Source organism: Salmo salar, chromosome ssa02 (genome assembly GCF_905237065.1).
Source record: "Salmo salar chromosome ssa02, Ssal_v3.1, whole genome shotgun sequence".
In the NCBI taxonomy this organism is placed as follows: Eukaryota; Metazoa; Chordata; class Actinopteri; order Salmoniformes; family Salmonidae; genus Salmo; species Salmo salar.
Window position 1 is genome coordinate 17,115,661 of NC_059443.1, and position 16,907 is coordinate 17,132,567.

At 45.2% G+C, this 16,907-nt stretch overlaps 1 protein-coding gene across 1 annotated transcript; it reads left to right on the forward strand.

Annotated features, from left to right (window-relative positions):
• The first annotated feature begins 767 nt into the window (after nucleotides 1-767).
• LOC106575080 (FAD synthase) lies at nucleotides 768-12,378 on the forward strand. The gene is made up of 10 exons (XM_014151243.2): nucleotides 768-873; nucleotides 3,101-3,318; nucleotides 3,457-3,834; nucleotides 9,824-9,937; nucleotides 10,186-10,453; nucleotides 10,569-10,716; nucleotides 10,887-10,985; nucleotides 11,335-11,524; nucleotides 11,686-11,759; nucleotides 11,866-12,378. The coding sequence occupies exons 2-10, from the start codon at nucleotides 3,139-3,141 to the stop codon at nucleotides 11,999-12,001; spliced, it is 1,587 nt and encodes a 528-aa protein (XP_014006718.1). The 5' UTR covers nucleotides 768-873; nucleotides 3,101-3,138; the 3' UTR covers nucleotides 12,002-12,378.
• Nucleotides 12,379-16,907: the final 4,529 nt, after the last annotated feature.

Consider the following 16,907-nt stretch of genomic DNA (forward strand, 5'->3'; position numbering starts at 1 on the left):
AATATGATAAATAGCCTATAGTCTAGATAATTCCATGTAGCCCAGTCATTTATGCATAGTGAATACTGTTCACTGGAGTCCTCTGCTGGTAGATACCATATTTGCACGCGCACATATTAATATTTGTCGTTGACAGTATTAGAAAGAATAAAATAAAAACATTTACATTTAGCAGACGATCCAGAGCGATTTACAGTAGTGAGTGCATATTTTATTCCTTTTCTGTACTGGTCCAACGTGGGAAAAGAACCTACAACCCAATCGCCATGCTCTACCAATTAAGCTACAAAGGACAGTTTACATATCTACATAGGGTACAATCTACCGCCTACTTATTGTTTTTATTATGGTTTATGACAAATCATTGTAAGAATTGTAAACTCTGTTGCAGATAGGCTTAAAACACGTGTTTTTGCTTGGTCGATCGAGGTTAATATAATAATCATGTTATAATCATAAAATAATCTTGAAGGCATACTCTGGGTGCATGTTATCAGGGTCTTGTCTAGAAGGGATACAGGTTGTGAAATTTGACGTCAAAAGTATTTTATTTAAATTTTCGCTAATCCTAACTATTTTCATAACATTGACCTAGTTCTCATAACCTACTGCTCACGTTATGCTAAACCTACCACGAAAAAAAAGTTGTATCCCTTCTAGACAAAACCACCTTATCAGCGCAACACTGCACACCCTGTACTTCCGCTACACAAACACGTGGTAACTTTCCGTCCCGCCTTCTCACAGCTCATTGGCTTTCTGGATTCAGAGATTGCACTTTATTGCTATTGATTGGCTCGCCAGAGACGCCCAGTGTTTGAAGGGGATGTAGTTTGTCGGCTAATACATTACGAGGACGTATGCGACTTTAGGGTAAGCACTTGTCTGTTGATTACACGGGTTATCAAATACATGATTGTTGCTATCTATTGTCACAGCAGAGATACATTATGATCTGTAGAAAGGCTATCACGTTGCCATTAAACTAATGATCATGGTTACATACAAACTCATATGCGCGTTGCGCAGGGGGTAACTAGCTAACTGTTAGCATATGATGTCCAATCATAGGCCAAATGAAGATATCTTACGCAGGCCGTTTACCTCTGAAAACAGTTGCCATAGTTCGGTCTGCTTTAGGGATAGCAGCTGGATCTGGTGTGCTTAGTTCATTGACTTAATATGAACCAGAAAAATATGTGCGAGTGGGATGTCTCGCTTCCTTTTCCGTATCTGGTCCAATGCAATGGTTGTGGCTAGCTTGTTCCTCGACGAATGACCGTGGCGCCCTTCACTTTTTTAAATTTATTTAACCTTTATTTAACTAGGCAAGTCAGTTAAGAACAAATTCTTATTTACCAAAAGGCCTCCTGTGGGGACGGGGACCTGAGATTTAAAAAATAAATACAATATAAATAAAGGACAAAACACATCACAACAACATAACAAGGCAGCAAAACATGACATCACAGCATGGTACAGTAGCAACACAACATGACAACAGCATGGTAGCAACAAAACATGGTAGAAGCACAAAAACATGGTACAAACATTGGGCAAAGTCAACAGCACAAAGGTCAAGAAGGTAGAGAGAACAATACGTCATACAAAGCAGCCACAACTGTCAGTAAGAGTGTCCATGATTGAGTCTTTGAATGAAGAGATTGAGATAAAACTGTCCAGTTTGAGTGTTTGTTGCAGCTCGTTCCAGTCACTAGCTGCAGCGAACTGAAAAGAGGAGCGACCCAGGGATGTGTGTGCTTTGGAGACCTTTAACAGAATGTGACTGGCAGAACAGGTGTTGAATCACATCTCTGCATGTCTGGCAGACATATCATTGTGGATGACGGATCACCACCTCAAGCTGAACCTCGGCAAGACGGAGCTGCTCTTCCTCCCGGGGAAGGACTGCCCGTTCCATGATCTCGCCATCACGGTTGACAACTCCATTGTGTCCTCCTTCCAGAGTGCTAAGAGCCTTGGCGTGACCCTGGACAACACCCTGTCGTTCTCCGCTAACATCAAGGCGGTGACCCGATCCTGTAGGTTCATGCTCTACAACATTCGCAGAGTACGACCCTGCCTCACACAGGAAGCGGCGCAGGTCCTAATCCAGGCACTTGTCATCTCCCGTCTGGATTACTGCAACTCGCTGTTGGCGGGGCTCCCTGCCTGTGCCATTAAACCCCTACAACTCATCCAGAACGCCGCAGCCCGTCTGGTGTTCAACCTTCCCAAGTTCTCTCACGTCACCCCACTCCTCCGCACACTCCACTGGCTTCCAGTTGAAGCTCACATCTGCTACAAGACCATGGTGCTTGCCTACGGACCTGTGAGGGGAACGGCACCTCCGTACCTTCAGGCTCTGATCAGTCCCTACACCCAAAGAAGGGCACTGCATTCATCCACCTCTGGCCTGCTTGCCTCCCTACCTCTGCGGAGGCACAGTTCCCGCTCAGCCCAGTCAAAACTGTTTGCTGCTCTGGCACCCCAATGGTGGAACAAGCTCCCTCACGACGCCAGGACAGCGGAGTCAATCACCACCTTCCGGAGACACCTGAAACCCCACCTCTTTAAGGAATACCTAGGATAGGATAAAGTAATCCTTCTAACCCCCCCAAAAAAAATATATAGATGTACTATTGTAAAGTGGTTGTTCCACTGGATATCATAAGGTGAATGCACCAATTTGTAAGTCGCTCTGGATAAGAGCGTCTGCTAAATGACGTAAATGTAAATGTTGTATGTGGAGAATGAGGGCTGCCACTCTAGATAGGCAGGTGGCTTATAACTACAGCAGACATGTATCTTGAACTTAGACAGCAACACATTTGCGCCACCATAACTCCAAGTTAATGCTTGGATTTCAAATAGAATAGATAGCTAACTGGACAATCATTTATGGTGAAATCCTGTGTATGTAACACTCCTTCCCTGGTCTACCCTCCCTGCCTTATGTAAATAAGATGACAAACTTATTGGTGTCCAATGACTACATTTTGATCTTGTTGGAACTAGTATGTACTGCTCAGTACCCATTCTCCCCATTCTTTCTCCTCTACTCCTCCATGTCCCTCTCCTTCCCTGCCTCCCTCTCTAGTTGGTTCTCTTCCCCCACTCTTTCTGTCTCAGGTCTGGATGCTGCAGGCTGTGTCCAGGCTGAGTAGAGCAGCGGTGCGCGTGAGGACAGTGGCCGCTCAGGTCCAGGTCACCACTGTAACCATGGCCCAGAATCACCAGAGCTGCGGTACCTCCTGTCAACAGAAGGGGGGTGCTGTCACAGCAGCCATCCTCATCATCGGGGACGAGATACTCAAGGTGATACTGGAGATGGGGGCTTGGTACTGAGTGGAATATGCCTGATCTCTGAAAACAACCTCCTCAAGTCCCTATCTCTTAGGAGTTAGCTAATCTAAAGGGTCTCTCTCCCTCCCTCTATCCCCCACTCTCTCTCAGGGTCACACGGTGGACACTAACAGTGCCTTCCTGTTGCGAGCGCTGAGGAAGCTGGGAGTGTGTGTCCAGCGTGTCACAGTAATCCCTGACCAGCAGGAGGTCATCTCGAAGGAGGTGGCCCTCCTGGCCCCACAGTACACACACCTGCTCACCTCTGGGGGAATAGGCCCCACCCACGATGACGTCACCTTCGAGAGCGTTGCCATGGCGTTCGAGGAGGAGCTGCATGCCCACCCGGAGCTGACCCGTTTGGTGGAGGAGTTCTTTGGGGTGGTGGATAGGGAGAGTGCAGCCATGAAGCTAGCCATGGTCCCCCGCTCGGCCAAGCTCAACTACGGCACTGACCCTCAGACTGGACAGCCACTACGCTACCCACTGGTCAGTGGCTGACTACTGTTAAACAAAAAATATGTTTAAGTATTTTTTTTCTCATTAGTCCACTGTTGATACAGTCCCTAAATGTTTTCAATGTTAGCAGTCAAGTCAAGGTATTGGACTTTCAAGAAGTAAAGCGTCACTTGCCACATCATCATTATGATGCAAAATGCATCATCTGATTCCTTTTACATGTAAGGGATAAACACCCACGTTCTGTACATTACCTTGGAAACAACGGACGGCAGAGCGGGATGAGGCGGAGAGACAACTAGCTACAGCAACACAGTCCTGACCTCTGCAGCCGAATAACAGCAAAGTTTATTTTGTTGCATTTGTTTAGTTTATCCCGTTTATACCACATTTGCCAAAGAAAATAATACTAAGCACACATTTACCGGTAGAATAAAAAAAAAAAAAGTTGATATTTTTACTTAAATAAGCAAATTCATACTCATATTTTGGTTGCTAAAGACTCGACCCAGTGGTTCGTTATGATTAGTTCGATATTTATGGACGTGACCCAGTCGTTTGTTCTTTGTCCTGTTGCCATGCTCGCTGCCAACATTCGTATCCCTTGCTTGCTAGCTAGCCAGCTAGCTATGGCTAACACAGTCACAAACTCTTCAGCAAGAATAACAGCAAATTAGATGTTTTCTATTGACATTCATTTGAATAAATCGATAACAATGAGCTGATAATGCCCGATTTTTGCCTGGTATAGCTAGAAAAGTTTGCCTTCTCGCCAGGACAGTCGACACTGTTCATTACGAGGAGATCACATTGCATATCAAACACTAGGCTAGAAGCTAGCTAAATAGTTTGTTGCTAGCAAGCCTGCCAATATGACAACCAAATGAAAAAAAAATACAATTTTATGAAAACAGCTGGTCAAACTAGAAATATGTAGCAGGATTTGACAGCATAGCACCACTTGTGTCATGACTGCAAAAGTAGGGACCAATGTTCCCTCAAAACATTTTTGGCACTCAGCAAATTTCAGGTCTGCTGAGCGCAATCTTGAATGTTGTGAAAATTCTGTGCAACTTCCAGCGCACATTTACTGAGGCTATACCTGCTTTAAGTTACAGTTTTCAGACAGTGGTCAAGTAGGCTACTGTGGCTATTTGATTATAATGTAGGGCTACCAGAGTGGCCTACCATCAAAAACAATGGAGAAAATGTATTCCATAATATTTGTACATGGAAATAGCTGTTCTATCGGTCAGCCTACAGTAGCAGCCGATGTGTGGTGCTCAATGTAGGCCTACATTCCATGAGACTTTTGAAAAAACATGCAGGGCTTGACATTAACCTGTTTATCCACTTGTCCTACAGACGAGGAGGTGACTGAAAATGTTGTTGCGTTGTTTGATGCAAGAAACCACTTTACAAAATAAAAAGCATTATTATTCCCATACCATTATTACAGAGAATCAGACAAATGCTATAATCTGCCTATTGGCTACTTATTCAACCCTGTCTCAAAATACAACACTGTCCCTTTTAAGACAAAAAAAGCTCTTTACCTGACTTGCATCTCAAAGATGGCTAGACATGTACACATTTTGTGCTCTTGTAGGAAGCAACCACTCCCCCATTGCTGACTACAAATGATCTAAAACTGGACTAATAACTCACTAACTAGCGCAGGATATGAACAAATGTGCACAAGTTGCTACATGCAGCTCACACTTTAATCTCAAAACAAGCTCATCTACTCACGACTGCGTATGCTGTAAACAGTCCAGTTCAAAGTGAATGGCACAGATCCATATATGGAAAACAAAAAGGATAACGCCGCACACTGCTGCTCATGCTCCCAGGTGATTTTATTTATAACGTTTCGACCCTTAAGTCTTCATCGGGCATCCATATCCCAGGTGGGGGTGGAGGGACCATTATTTATTTATTTATTTATTTATTTATTTTTATATATATATATATATATATATATATATATCTCAGCAAAAAAAGAAACGTCCTCTCGCTGTCAACTGTGTTTACTTTCAGCAAACTTAACGTGTAAATATTTGTTTGAACATAAGATTCAACAACTGAGACATAAACTGAACAAGTTCCACTGACATGCGACTAACAGAAATGGAATAATGTGTCCCTGAACAAAGGGGGGGTCAAAATCAAAAGTAACAGTCAGTATCTGGTGTGGCCACCAGCTGCATTAAGTACTGCAGTGCATCTCCTCCTCATGGACTGCACCAGATTTGCCAGTTCTTGCTGTGAGATGTTACCCCACTCTTCCACCAATGCACCTGCAAGTTCCTGGACATGTCTGGGGGGAATAGCTCTAGCCCTCACCCTCCGATCCAACAGGTCCCAGACGTGCTCAATGGGATTGAGATCCGGGCTCTTCGCTGGCCATGGCAGAACACTGACATTCCTGTCTTCCAGGAAATCATGCACAGAACGAGCAGTATGGCTGGAGGGTCATGTTAGGATGAGCCTGCAGGAAGGGTACCACATGAGGGAGAAGGATGTCTTCCCTGTAACGCACAGCGTTGAGATTGCCTGCAATGATCACAAGCTCAGTCTGATGATGCTGTGAGACACACCGCCCCAGACCATGACGGACCCTCCACCTCCAAATCGCTCCAGAGTACAGGCCTCAGTGTAACGCTAATTTCTTCAACAATAAACGTGAATCCGACCATCACCCCTGGTGAGACAAAACCGCAACTCGTCAGTGAAGAGCACTTTTTCCAGTCCTGTCTGGTCCAGCGACGGTGGGTTTGTGCCCATAGGCGACGTTGTTGCCGGTGATGTCTGGTGAGGACCTGCCTACAAGCCCTCAGTCCAGCCTATTGCGGACAGTCTGAGCACTGATGGAGGGATTGTGCGTTCCTGGTGTAACTCGGGCAGTTGTTGTTGCCATCCTGTACCTGTCCCGCAGGTGTGATGTTTGGATGTACCGATCCTGTGCAGGTGTTGTTACACGTGGTCTGCCACTGCGAGGACGATCAGCTGTCCGTCCTGTCTCCCTGTAGCGCTGTCTTAGGCGTCTCACAGTACGGACATTGCAATGTATTGCCCTGGCCACATCTGCAGTCATCATGCCTCCTTGCAGCATGCCTAAGGCATGTTCACGCAGATGAGCAGGGACCCTGGGCATCTTTCTTTTGGTGTTTTTCAGAGTCAGTAGAAAGGCCTCTTTAGTTTTCATAACTGTGACCTTAATTGCCTACCGTCTGTAAGCTGTTAGTGTCTTAACGACCGTTCCACCGGTGCATGTTCATTAATTATGGTTAATTGAACAAGCATGGGAAACGGTGTTTAAACCATTTACAATGAAGATCTGTTTTTTTTTTTTTAAATTTAACCAGGTAGGCCAGTTGAGTAAAACTTCTGTTACAACTGCGACCTGGCCAAGATAAAGCAAAGCAAAGCTGTGCGACAAAAACAACAACCGAGTTACACACAAACAAACGTACAGTCAATAACACAATGTAGAAGAGTAGGGAGGAAAGGCAATAAATAGGCTATAGAGGCAAAATAATTACAATTTAGTATTAACACTGGCGTGATAGATGTGCAGATGATGATGTGCAAGTAGAGATACGGGGTGCAAGAGGATAAGTAACAATATGGGGATGAGGTAGTTAGGTGTGCTATTTACAGATTGGCAGGTACAGTGATCGGTAAGCTGCTCTGACAGCTGATGCTTAAAGTTAGAGAGGGAGATATAAGACCCCAGCTTCAATGATTTTTGCAATTCGTTCCAGTCATTGGCAGCAGAAGGAAAAATATACCTGCTGGAGCGTGTGCTACGGGTGGGTGTTGCTATAGTGAGCACAGATAAGGCGGGGCTTTACCTAGCAAAGACCTGGAGCTAGTGGTTTGGTGACGAATATGTAGTGAGGGCCAGCCAACGAGAGCTTACAGGTTGCAGTGGTGGGTAGTATATGGGGCTTTGGTGACAAAACGGATGGCACTGTGATAGACTACATCCAGTTTGTTGAGTAGAGTGTTGGAGGCTATTTTGTAAATGACATCGCCGAAGTTGAGGATCGGTTGGATGGTCAGTTTTACGAGGGTATGTTTGGCAGAGTGAGTGAAGGAGGCTTTGTTGTGTAATAGGAAGCCGATTCTAGATTTATTTTTGGATTGGAGATGTTTAGTATGAGTCTGGAAGGAGAGTTGACAGTCTAACCAGACACCTAGGTATTTGTAGTTGTCCACATATTCTAAGTCAGAACCGTCCAGAGTAGTGATGCTAGTCGGGCGGGAGGGTGCGGGCAGCAATCGGTTGAAGAGCATGCACTTAGTTTTACTAGCATTTAAAAGCAGTTGTGGGCCACGGAAGGAGTTGTATGGGGTTGAAGCTCGTCTGGAGTTTTGTTAGCACAGTGTCCAAAGAAGGGCCAGATGTATACAGAATGGTGTCGTCTGCATAGAGGTGGATCAGAGAATCACCAGCAGCAAGAGCGACATCGTTGATATACAGAGAAAAGAGTCGGCCCGAGAATTGAACCCTGTGGCACCCCCAGAGACTGCCAGAGGTCCGGACAAAAGGCCCTCCGATTTGACACACGGAACTCTATCTGAGAAGTAGTTGGTGAGGCCGTCATTTGAGATAACAAGGTTGTTGAGTCTGTCGATAAGAATGTGATGATTGACAGTCAAAAGCCTTGGCAAGGTCGATGAAGACGGCTGCACAGTACTGTCTTTTATCGATGGTGGTTATGATATCGTTTAGGACCTTGAGCGTGGCTGAGGTGCACCCATGACCAGCTCAGAAACTATGAAGTTAATTCGTAAAAATCCAAATATCTTTGAAAGACAGGGTCCTGAAAAAGGGACGTTTCTTGTTTTTTGCTGAGTTGTGTGTGTGTGTATATGTGTGTGTGTGTGTGTGTGTGTGTGTGTGTGTGTGTGTGTGTGTGTGTATATATATTTCTCCCTGAACAAGGCAGTTAATCCACTGTTCCTAGGCCATCATTGAAAATAAGAATTTGTTCTTGACTGACTTGCCTAGTAAAATAAAATATATATGGGCAGTACTCAGTGACGTGACTTAGTGAAACAGTTTGGGAGCAGTGTGCAGCGTTTTTCATAAATTCACCTGCGAAAAGTACCTGGATGTGCGTATGTTCTTCAGATCCATATATGGCAACGGTCTATTTGCATATAGGCTACTGCTGCTCTGATTGGTTATGCCGCACCTGTGTGTAGAGTAAGGACTGAGTAGTGCATGTCAATGCAACATAATCCTTATTCGATGCGTTCTGCCTACCAAAAAAATCTCTTGCATAGTTGGTTTTAGATTCTAAGTATGTTGCATTGAAAGTGGCTAATATTGTGTTGATTCGATCACAATTCCCACAGTAAAGGGAAACAAATGTTCATAGTGTTAACTTTCTAGAGTTTTCCCCCCTTAGTTAAGTGAAATTCAATCTCATGCTTCTCTGTGTAGGCTGATATTTCTACTGCGTCGCGCCTGTGCACACGCACAGTTTAGAGGGAACATTGGTAGGGTCCAGAGAGATTCATGTTTATCACTCACCACGTTAGGTCACCAGAGCTCCAAAAAATGTCTGCAAAAACAAATCAATGCTAGCTAGCTACGTTTTATTTCCTTGTTGGACCTGCGTTTTACAATTTATCCAATTTCAGTTTGGGCAGTTGTTGGTATAACTTCCTGTTACAAGTACGGTCTGCATGTGTAGGTGCATATTGCGTCATGATTGCAAGGCATCCCGATGTCTTTTCCAACTGTCCAGTTATCTGGTTTTAATGTCCATTCTAGAATGCCCTTCTAGCCAATCAGAAATGAGTATTTTTCAACGCTGTAGTATAACATGATATCATGTAGAAAACATGAATGTTCTCCCTGATGGTCAGTGTCTGAAACCAGGTAAAATATATTTTAATGATAGGAGATATGAGTGTGTTGGAGCCACCGGCTTTCTTAAGAGTCTGGAGATGCTTGATGTCATGCTGGTCCTGGTTCTGACTCCGTCTCTGTCATTCCCAGGTGAGTGTGCGTAACGTCTACATCTTCCCTGGGATCCCGTCTCTGTTGGAGAGAGCCTTCAACGGTCTGGAGCACCTGTTCGCTGGCTCAGGGACCACCTTCCACACACGAGAGGTGAGGTGACCAACCGTCTGGCTCCACTACAATACAGTCGACAGGACGTTTTCAACATATAGACAAACGTCACTCCTGGTCCTGGAGACCCACAGGGTGTGCAGGCTTGTGTTCCATCTCAGAGACTAATCATCAAGACCTTGATGAGCTGAATCAGCTGTGTTTGTGCTGGAACAAAGCCTGCACAGGACCACTGCTGCAATGGATGCCTATTATAATGTTATGTATTCCCCCGTGTTGTGTTGTAGGTGTTTGTGGATGCAGACGAGGCGTTGATCGCCCCGGTGCTGACCCGCCTGCAGGCGGGCTGGGGGAAGAAGGTGGCTCTGGGCTCCTACCCTGACTGGCTCAGTAACTACCACCGGGTCAGGCTGGTGCTGGATTCAGACAGCTCTGAGGAGGTGGAGAAGGCCCGGGCTCAGCTGCTGGAGGGGATGCCCAAAGGCAGTGTGGTTCCCCTGGTCACGGACCCTGTGTCCATCGCTACTGAGGAGGTCTACACACTGGCCAACAGCGGTGTGTGTGTGTGAGAGCAAAAGAGGGAGGGAGGGACAGGTAGAGTACCCATAAAAAAATGAGTGACTACATTTCCCATGACCCCAACTGTCTGTATGAACTCCATCTCCCATAGGCACACCGCTGGGTGATAAAGTGGCAAACGCTCTGAAGACCGTAGAGACTGCTCTGGATCAGTATTCGGCAGGGGAGATCTGTGTGGGCTTCAATGGAGGCAAAGATTGCACTGCTCTACTACATCTATATTACGCTGCACTGAAACGGTGAGAGAGAGAGAGGGCAAGAAAGACAGTTTTCTGTCTACACAGAATGAAGGAATGAGACGATATGTGACTTTTAACCCATATTTTGTGTTATCCTGTCTGAATTGATTGTTTACTGGGAAAATCTACCTCGTATTTATTCTCTCTTTCTCTCTTCCCCTCCCTCACAGGCGGTATCCGGAGGGTAAGGACAAGGTAAAGGCTCTGTACATTCGCATCGTCTCTCCCTTCCCAGAGATGGAGAGATTCCTCCAGGACACAATAAAGAGGTAAGCTATCGGTCTCTGTAGTTAGCGTTAGCATCGCTAGTCGTTTCCTCAATCCCTATATGTTAGCTATGTACTCTGTAGTTAGCGTTAGCATCGCTAGTCGTTTCCTCAATCCCTATATGTTAGCTATGTACTCTGTAGTTAGCGTTAGCATCACTAGGTCGTTTCCTCAATCCCTCTGTGTTAGCTATGTACTTTTTTTCTGTCCCCAACAAGTCTGTATGGTTGGAGCTTGATCTGCATTGCATCTTTGAGTTTGAGCAAAACTCTGATAATAAAATGTATTACAGTATTATTATACTGAGACTTTGGCTCACTATTTAGCAGAGCTCTATCCTGTCTCCCATAGGTATGACCTAGAGATTTTCTCAGTGGAGGGCAGTATTCGGCAGGCATTGAGTGAGGTACAGGAGAGGAGGCCGGAGCTGAGAGCTGTGTGTATGGGCACCAGGATGAGTGACCCCTACTCACACACACTCACACCCATGTGTCTCACTGACCCTGGATGGCCGGACTACATGAGGGTCAACCCCCTGCTGGTGAGACTTGATGCTTGCAATGTTCCCTTTCTGAGGGTGTGTGTGATATACTTCTAATGCTCTCTCTTCCTCCCTCCTCGCTCCTTCCCTCTCTCTCTCTTGTCTCCCCCCTCTTTCTTGGTTTCTCTCCCTCCCACTCTCACTCGCTCTCTCTCCATCAGGACTGGACGTATCATGATATCTGGTCATTCCTGAGGACTCTATATGTGCCCTACTGTATTCTATATGATAAAGGGTAAGAAGACATACATACCTCTTAATCAAGCATGTCCTCTGTTTCCTCTCACTGTCTACTCCCCCGTCCTAGTCTCTGACGGAGTCCTCTGTCCGTCTCCTGACAGGTACACCTCATTGGGCAGCATGGACAACACTTGCCGAAACCCCGCACTCCAAGTGGTGGATGGGAGGGGCGTGAGCCGCTATAGACCTGCCCACCACTTGGAGAATGAGGAAATGGAGCGCGACTCACGTGAATGATGTCACTTCCTTGTTTGTAACGTCATGTCCTGATCTTTTATCCGCCCCTCCTGATTGGGGCTCCAGGTAAGAGATGCTTGTAGGGACAGACCTAGGATCAGCATATCCTCCTCAAATCCCAACCTTAACCAACAGACAAAACTGAACATACAGGCAACTTCTGAAGAGAGGAGGGGAGGAAGGAAGAGGAGAGTGAAAGAAAGAGGGAACAGATTGAGGAAAGTGGAACAGACAAAGAACCAGAGACTGATCGCAGAATGAGTGAATTTTGAAGGAAAACTCTGTTTCTGAGTGGAAAATCTGTGTCTGAGTGGCTTAGAATCTAATGATATGGATTTACATGGTTTGCAATAAAATATCAATCTGTCACAAGTTTACTTATTGATTAATTATTGGCAAGAGATTGTGAAGGTGCTGATGAGAGAGGGGGGAGGGAGAGTAATTATTCTGTTGTACATTTTAACAATATTCCTCTGTTCACGATTTTACACTACAAGCTACGTCTTTTAATCTATGCTGAGCGCACAAAACATAAGAAACACCTTCCTAATATTGAGTTGCACCCCCCTTTTCCCTCAGAACAGCCTCAATTTGTTGGGGCATGGACTATACAAGGTGTTAAGCGTTCCACAGGGATGCTGGCCATGTTGACTTCAGTGGTTCCCACAGTTGTGTTAAGTTGGCTGGATGTCCTTTGGGTAGTGGACCATTCTTGATACACAGGAAACTGTTGTGTGAAAAACCCAGCAACGTTGCAGTTCTTAACACTCAAACCAGGGAGCCTGGCACTTACTACCATACCCCGTTCAAAGGCACTTCAATATTTACTCTTGCCCATTCACCCTTTGAATGCGCACATACAAAATCTGTCTCAAGGCTTAAAAATCCTTCTTTAACCTGTCTCCTCCCCTTCATCTAAACTGATTGAAGTGGATTTAACATGTGACATCAATAAGGGATCATAGCTTTCACCTGGTCAATCCATGTCATGGAAAGAGCAGGTGTTCTTAATGTTTTGGACACTCAGTGTATATTATAGCATATTTGTATACTGCAGTGGAGGCACGTGGGAGATGCTATAGGACGGGTTCATTGTAATGGCTGGAATGAAATAAATGGAACAGTATCAAACATATGGAAACTACATTTTTGACCCATTACAATGAGCCGGTCTTCCTATACCTCCTCCCACCAGCCTCCACTGATATATTGTATATACTGTGCATTATTTTGAGTGGGGTAGGAGAGGGAGTGCGAAAGAGACTAGGAACGATGAAGCGAGAGAAGGGAGGGAGAAAAGGTGAGTTATGAATGTGTTGGAGGCTCACCAGCAGGTCTGGCTGCTCCTCTGAGAATGTTTTTACATTTCAATCATTTGGTAGACGCTCTAATCCAGAGCGATTTACAATTAGTGCATTCATCTTAAGATAGCTAGGTGATACAACACATCACAATCGTATCGAGTACATTTTCCCTCAAAGGATCAGCAAAGTCAGTGCTAGTAGGAAAAGACAAGTGGATTTTTTTGGGCGTCGTGAGCGTTATTTAAGATACTCTTCAAAGAGGTCCGGTTTCATGATGCGAACTTCAACTGGAAGTCAGTGGAGTGTGCAGGGGAGCGGGGAGACATGGCAAAACTTAGGAAGGTTGAACACCAGGCGGGCTGCAGCATTCTGGATAAGTTGCAGGGCTTTGATGGCACAAACAGAGTTGCAGTAGTCTAGACGGGAGATGACAAGTGCCTGGATAAGGACCTGCACCGCTTTCTGTGTGAGGAAAGAGCATGAACCTGCAGGAGCAAGTCACTGCTTTGATGTTTGCCGAGGACAACAGGGTGTTGTCCAGGGTCACGCAAAGGTTCTCACCCTGGGAGGGGGACACCGTGGACGGAGAGGTCTTGGAGTGGGCAGGCCTTCAATGGGAGGAGTAGCAGCTCTGTTTGTTGAGCTTGAGGTGGTGGGATCACATCCAAGCTGAGATGTCTGTCAGGCACACAGAGATGCGTGTCGCCACCTGAGTGTCAGAAGGGGGGAAGGAGAAGAGTAGTTGAGCAATGAAAGGAGAGCCCATGTGAGGATATGACGGAGCCGAGTGACTTGGTAGAAAGAGGAGAGGGGCTAGAACCGAGTCTAATGACTCACACAAACACTCTCTCTGGTGTGTATGCACACACAAACACTCTCTCTCTGGTGTCTAATGACTCACACAAACACTCTCTCTGGTGTGTATGCACACACAAACACTCTCTCTCTGGTGTCTAATGACTCACACAAACACTCTCTCTCTGGTGTCTAATGACTCACACAAACACTCTCTCTCTGGTGTCTAATGACTCACACAAACACTCTCTCTCTGGTGTCTAATGACTCACACAAACACTCTCTCTCTGGTGTGTATGCACACACACAAACACTCTCTCTCTGGTGTCTAATGACTCACACACACTCTCTCTGGTGTGTACGCGCACACACACAAACACTCTCTCTGGTGTGTACGCACACACACAAACTCTCACCCATATTTAATGAGACGACAAACTTTAGACTGAGATAACGTGTCCTATATTCGTGTCTGCATTGTGTGCTGATCTAGAGATACCTTATCTACACAGTAATACAGGTCATTACAGTAATACAGGTCATTACAACAGACTTTTTGTTGTCAACATTTACATGTATTTATTATGGTACTGGCCCAGGTGATTTGGTATACCAATAAAGAACACACAGGGCGGTCTCCCGAGTGGTGCAACGGTCTAAGGCACTGTATCGCCTTAAACCATTGAGGCGTCACAACAGCCCCGAGTTCGATCCCAGGCTGTGCCACAGCTGCCGTGACCGGGAGACGATGCGGCGGGCAATTGGCCCAGTGTCGTCCAGATTAGGGGAGGGTTTGGCTGGCTGGAATTTCCTTGTCCCATTGCGCTCTAGCAACTCCATGTGGCAGGCTGGGCGCCTGCAAGCTGACAACGATCGCCAGTTGGACGGTGTTTCCTCAGACACATTGGTGTGACTGTCTTCCGGGTTAAGCAAGCAGTGTGTTAAGAAGCAGTGCGGCTTGGCAGGGTTGTGTTTTGGAGGACACGTAACTCGACTTTTGCCACTCCCGTGTCCGTAGTGGAGTCGCAGCGATGGGTCAAGACTAACTATCAATTGGATATCAAGAAAAAGGGGTAAAATAAAAACACACAGGGCTCTATTTTATCAGATCCTCTTTAGCCGACATCCGCATAGCGCTTGTTTTGGCAGTGTCGGAGGTGGAACTGCATTAGGGTGGCAGGTAGCCTAGCAGTTAAAGCATTGGAACAGTCACTGAAAGGTTGTTGGTTCAAATCCCTGAGCCGACAGAAAAATCTGTCTGTGCCCTTGAGTAAAGCACTTTAACCTTAATTGCTCCTGTAAGTTGCTCTGGATAAGAGCATCAGCTAAATGACTAAAATGTAAATCCACAAGCAGCTCCTGGCATTATACCTAAAGTGAACATTGCCATTGGCTGCACAGAGCTGCATTAACAGAAATCCCATGCAGATTTGTTGGAACACTTGAGTGTGAGATGTAGGTTAATCTACACCTTGATTAGGATGATAGAAAACCTCTATTTAATGTAATGATTTTTCAATTTGAGCATGATTATTTCTATATAGCCTACACTTTCTAGTCCCGAACTTCTAACGTGAGCGGGACGGGGGTGTGGCTTCGTGACAATGACCGCAAGAGCAGCTGTTCACTGTTTTAACTGCTCCAACCCAGTTCCACCTCCAACACGCCAAAACATCAGCTATGTGGGTGTCTGCTATCATCTGATGTGATTTCATCCATATAGGCCTTAATATATAGTGTATGGTGCAATCTAAAACGGCATAGAATTAAAAAGGCCTACAGCTACTGCAAAGTAGTGTAATCTACATTCAATTCAAACCGGCAGGTATCTATGATACCTCAAAGACCTACCCATAGAGATCCTATTAAATTACAAGAGGGGCTATGTCATAAACCCTCAAAGTTCCAGAATATTGTCATATAATTATAATTAGGCCTAGAGTTTATATAGGTTTTATACACATTTTCTGTATATCTTCCAAAATATATGAAAACAGACCATAAATGTCTCAATGTTTGTTTTCTTGGAAAGCTGTGTGTGATAATATGATGCATTATCCATACTTGTTACATTTACAACTTGTCTAAGTTCTAGCATCAACGGATTTCAGCCAGTGTATGGCTGTGGATTGATTGCATTGTTTGTATGGAATGTTAATTAAATAATTGATGTAACTTTTATAGCGCTTTTACAGAAAATGTCAAAGTGCATAAAAAGCTAAATAAGCAAACAACAAATTTAAATTTAGATGGTAGAGATGGAGATTGAATATTCCTTTGGCTTCGGATGAAAGGCTGGGAGTTAAGGCAGTTTGGATTGAAAGGCGGCAGTGTTGCTTCAGGTGAAAGGCTGGGAGATGAGGCAGTTTGGATTGGAAAGGCAGTGTAGCTTCAGGGAGGGGGCATCGATGGTAGAGCCAGAGAGAAACAGACAGTCTGACAAACAGGCCCAGAGTGCTTCATCAGTACACCACATCTGCTTCTCCAACAGTCAGTTCCTCCATAGGACCCACTCCTCCGTAGCTACTGCTCCTCCACTGCCCAACATGTAGCACCCACCTAGGTGATGCCACAGCTGCTGAAAAGTTTAACTTTTTTGGAATATTATTGGCATTTAATTAAAACAAATATTTGAATCATTCCACTTAAAATGGCTGGCTAGCTAGCTACTAAACATAACGTGCAGATAATCTTCAAATTCATTGTTTTACACCACCTTCACATCACACTGGCTGGATATGGTTGACCGACTCCCTGACCAAAATGGCTGACCTTTTATGGTGTCATAAGACCTTTTATGTCCATTC

Excerpts from the sequence above, each read along its gene's own strand:
- LOC106575080 (XM_014151243.2), top strand. The coding sequence starts at position 3,139 with ATGCTGCAGGCTGTGTCCAGGCTGAGTAGAGCAGCGGTGCGCGTGAGG. Across the intron at positions 10,454-10,568 it reads CTACACACTGGCCAACAGCG|GCACACCGCTGGGTGATAAA; the intron begins GTGTGTGTGTGT and ends CATCTCCCATAG. Across the intron at positions 11,760-11,865 it reads TGTATTCTATATGATAAAGG|GTACACCTCATTGGGCAGCA; the intron begins GTAAGAAGACAT and ends GTCTCCTGACAG.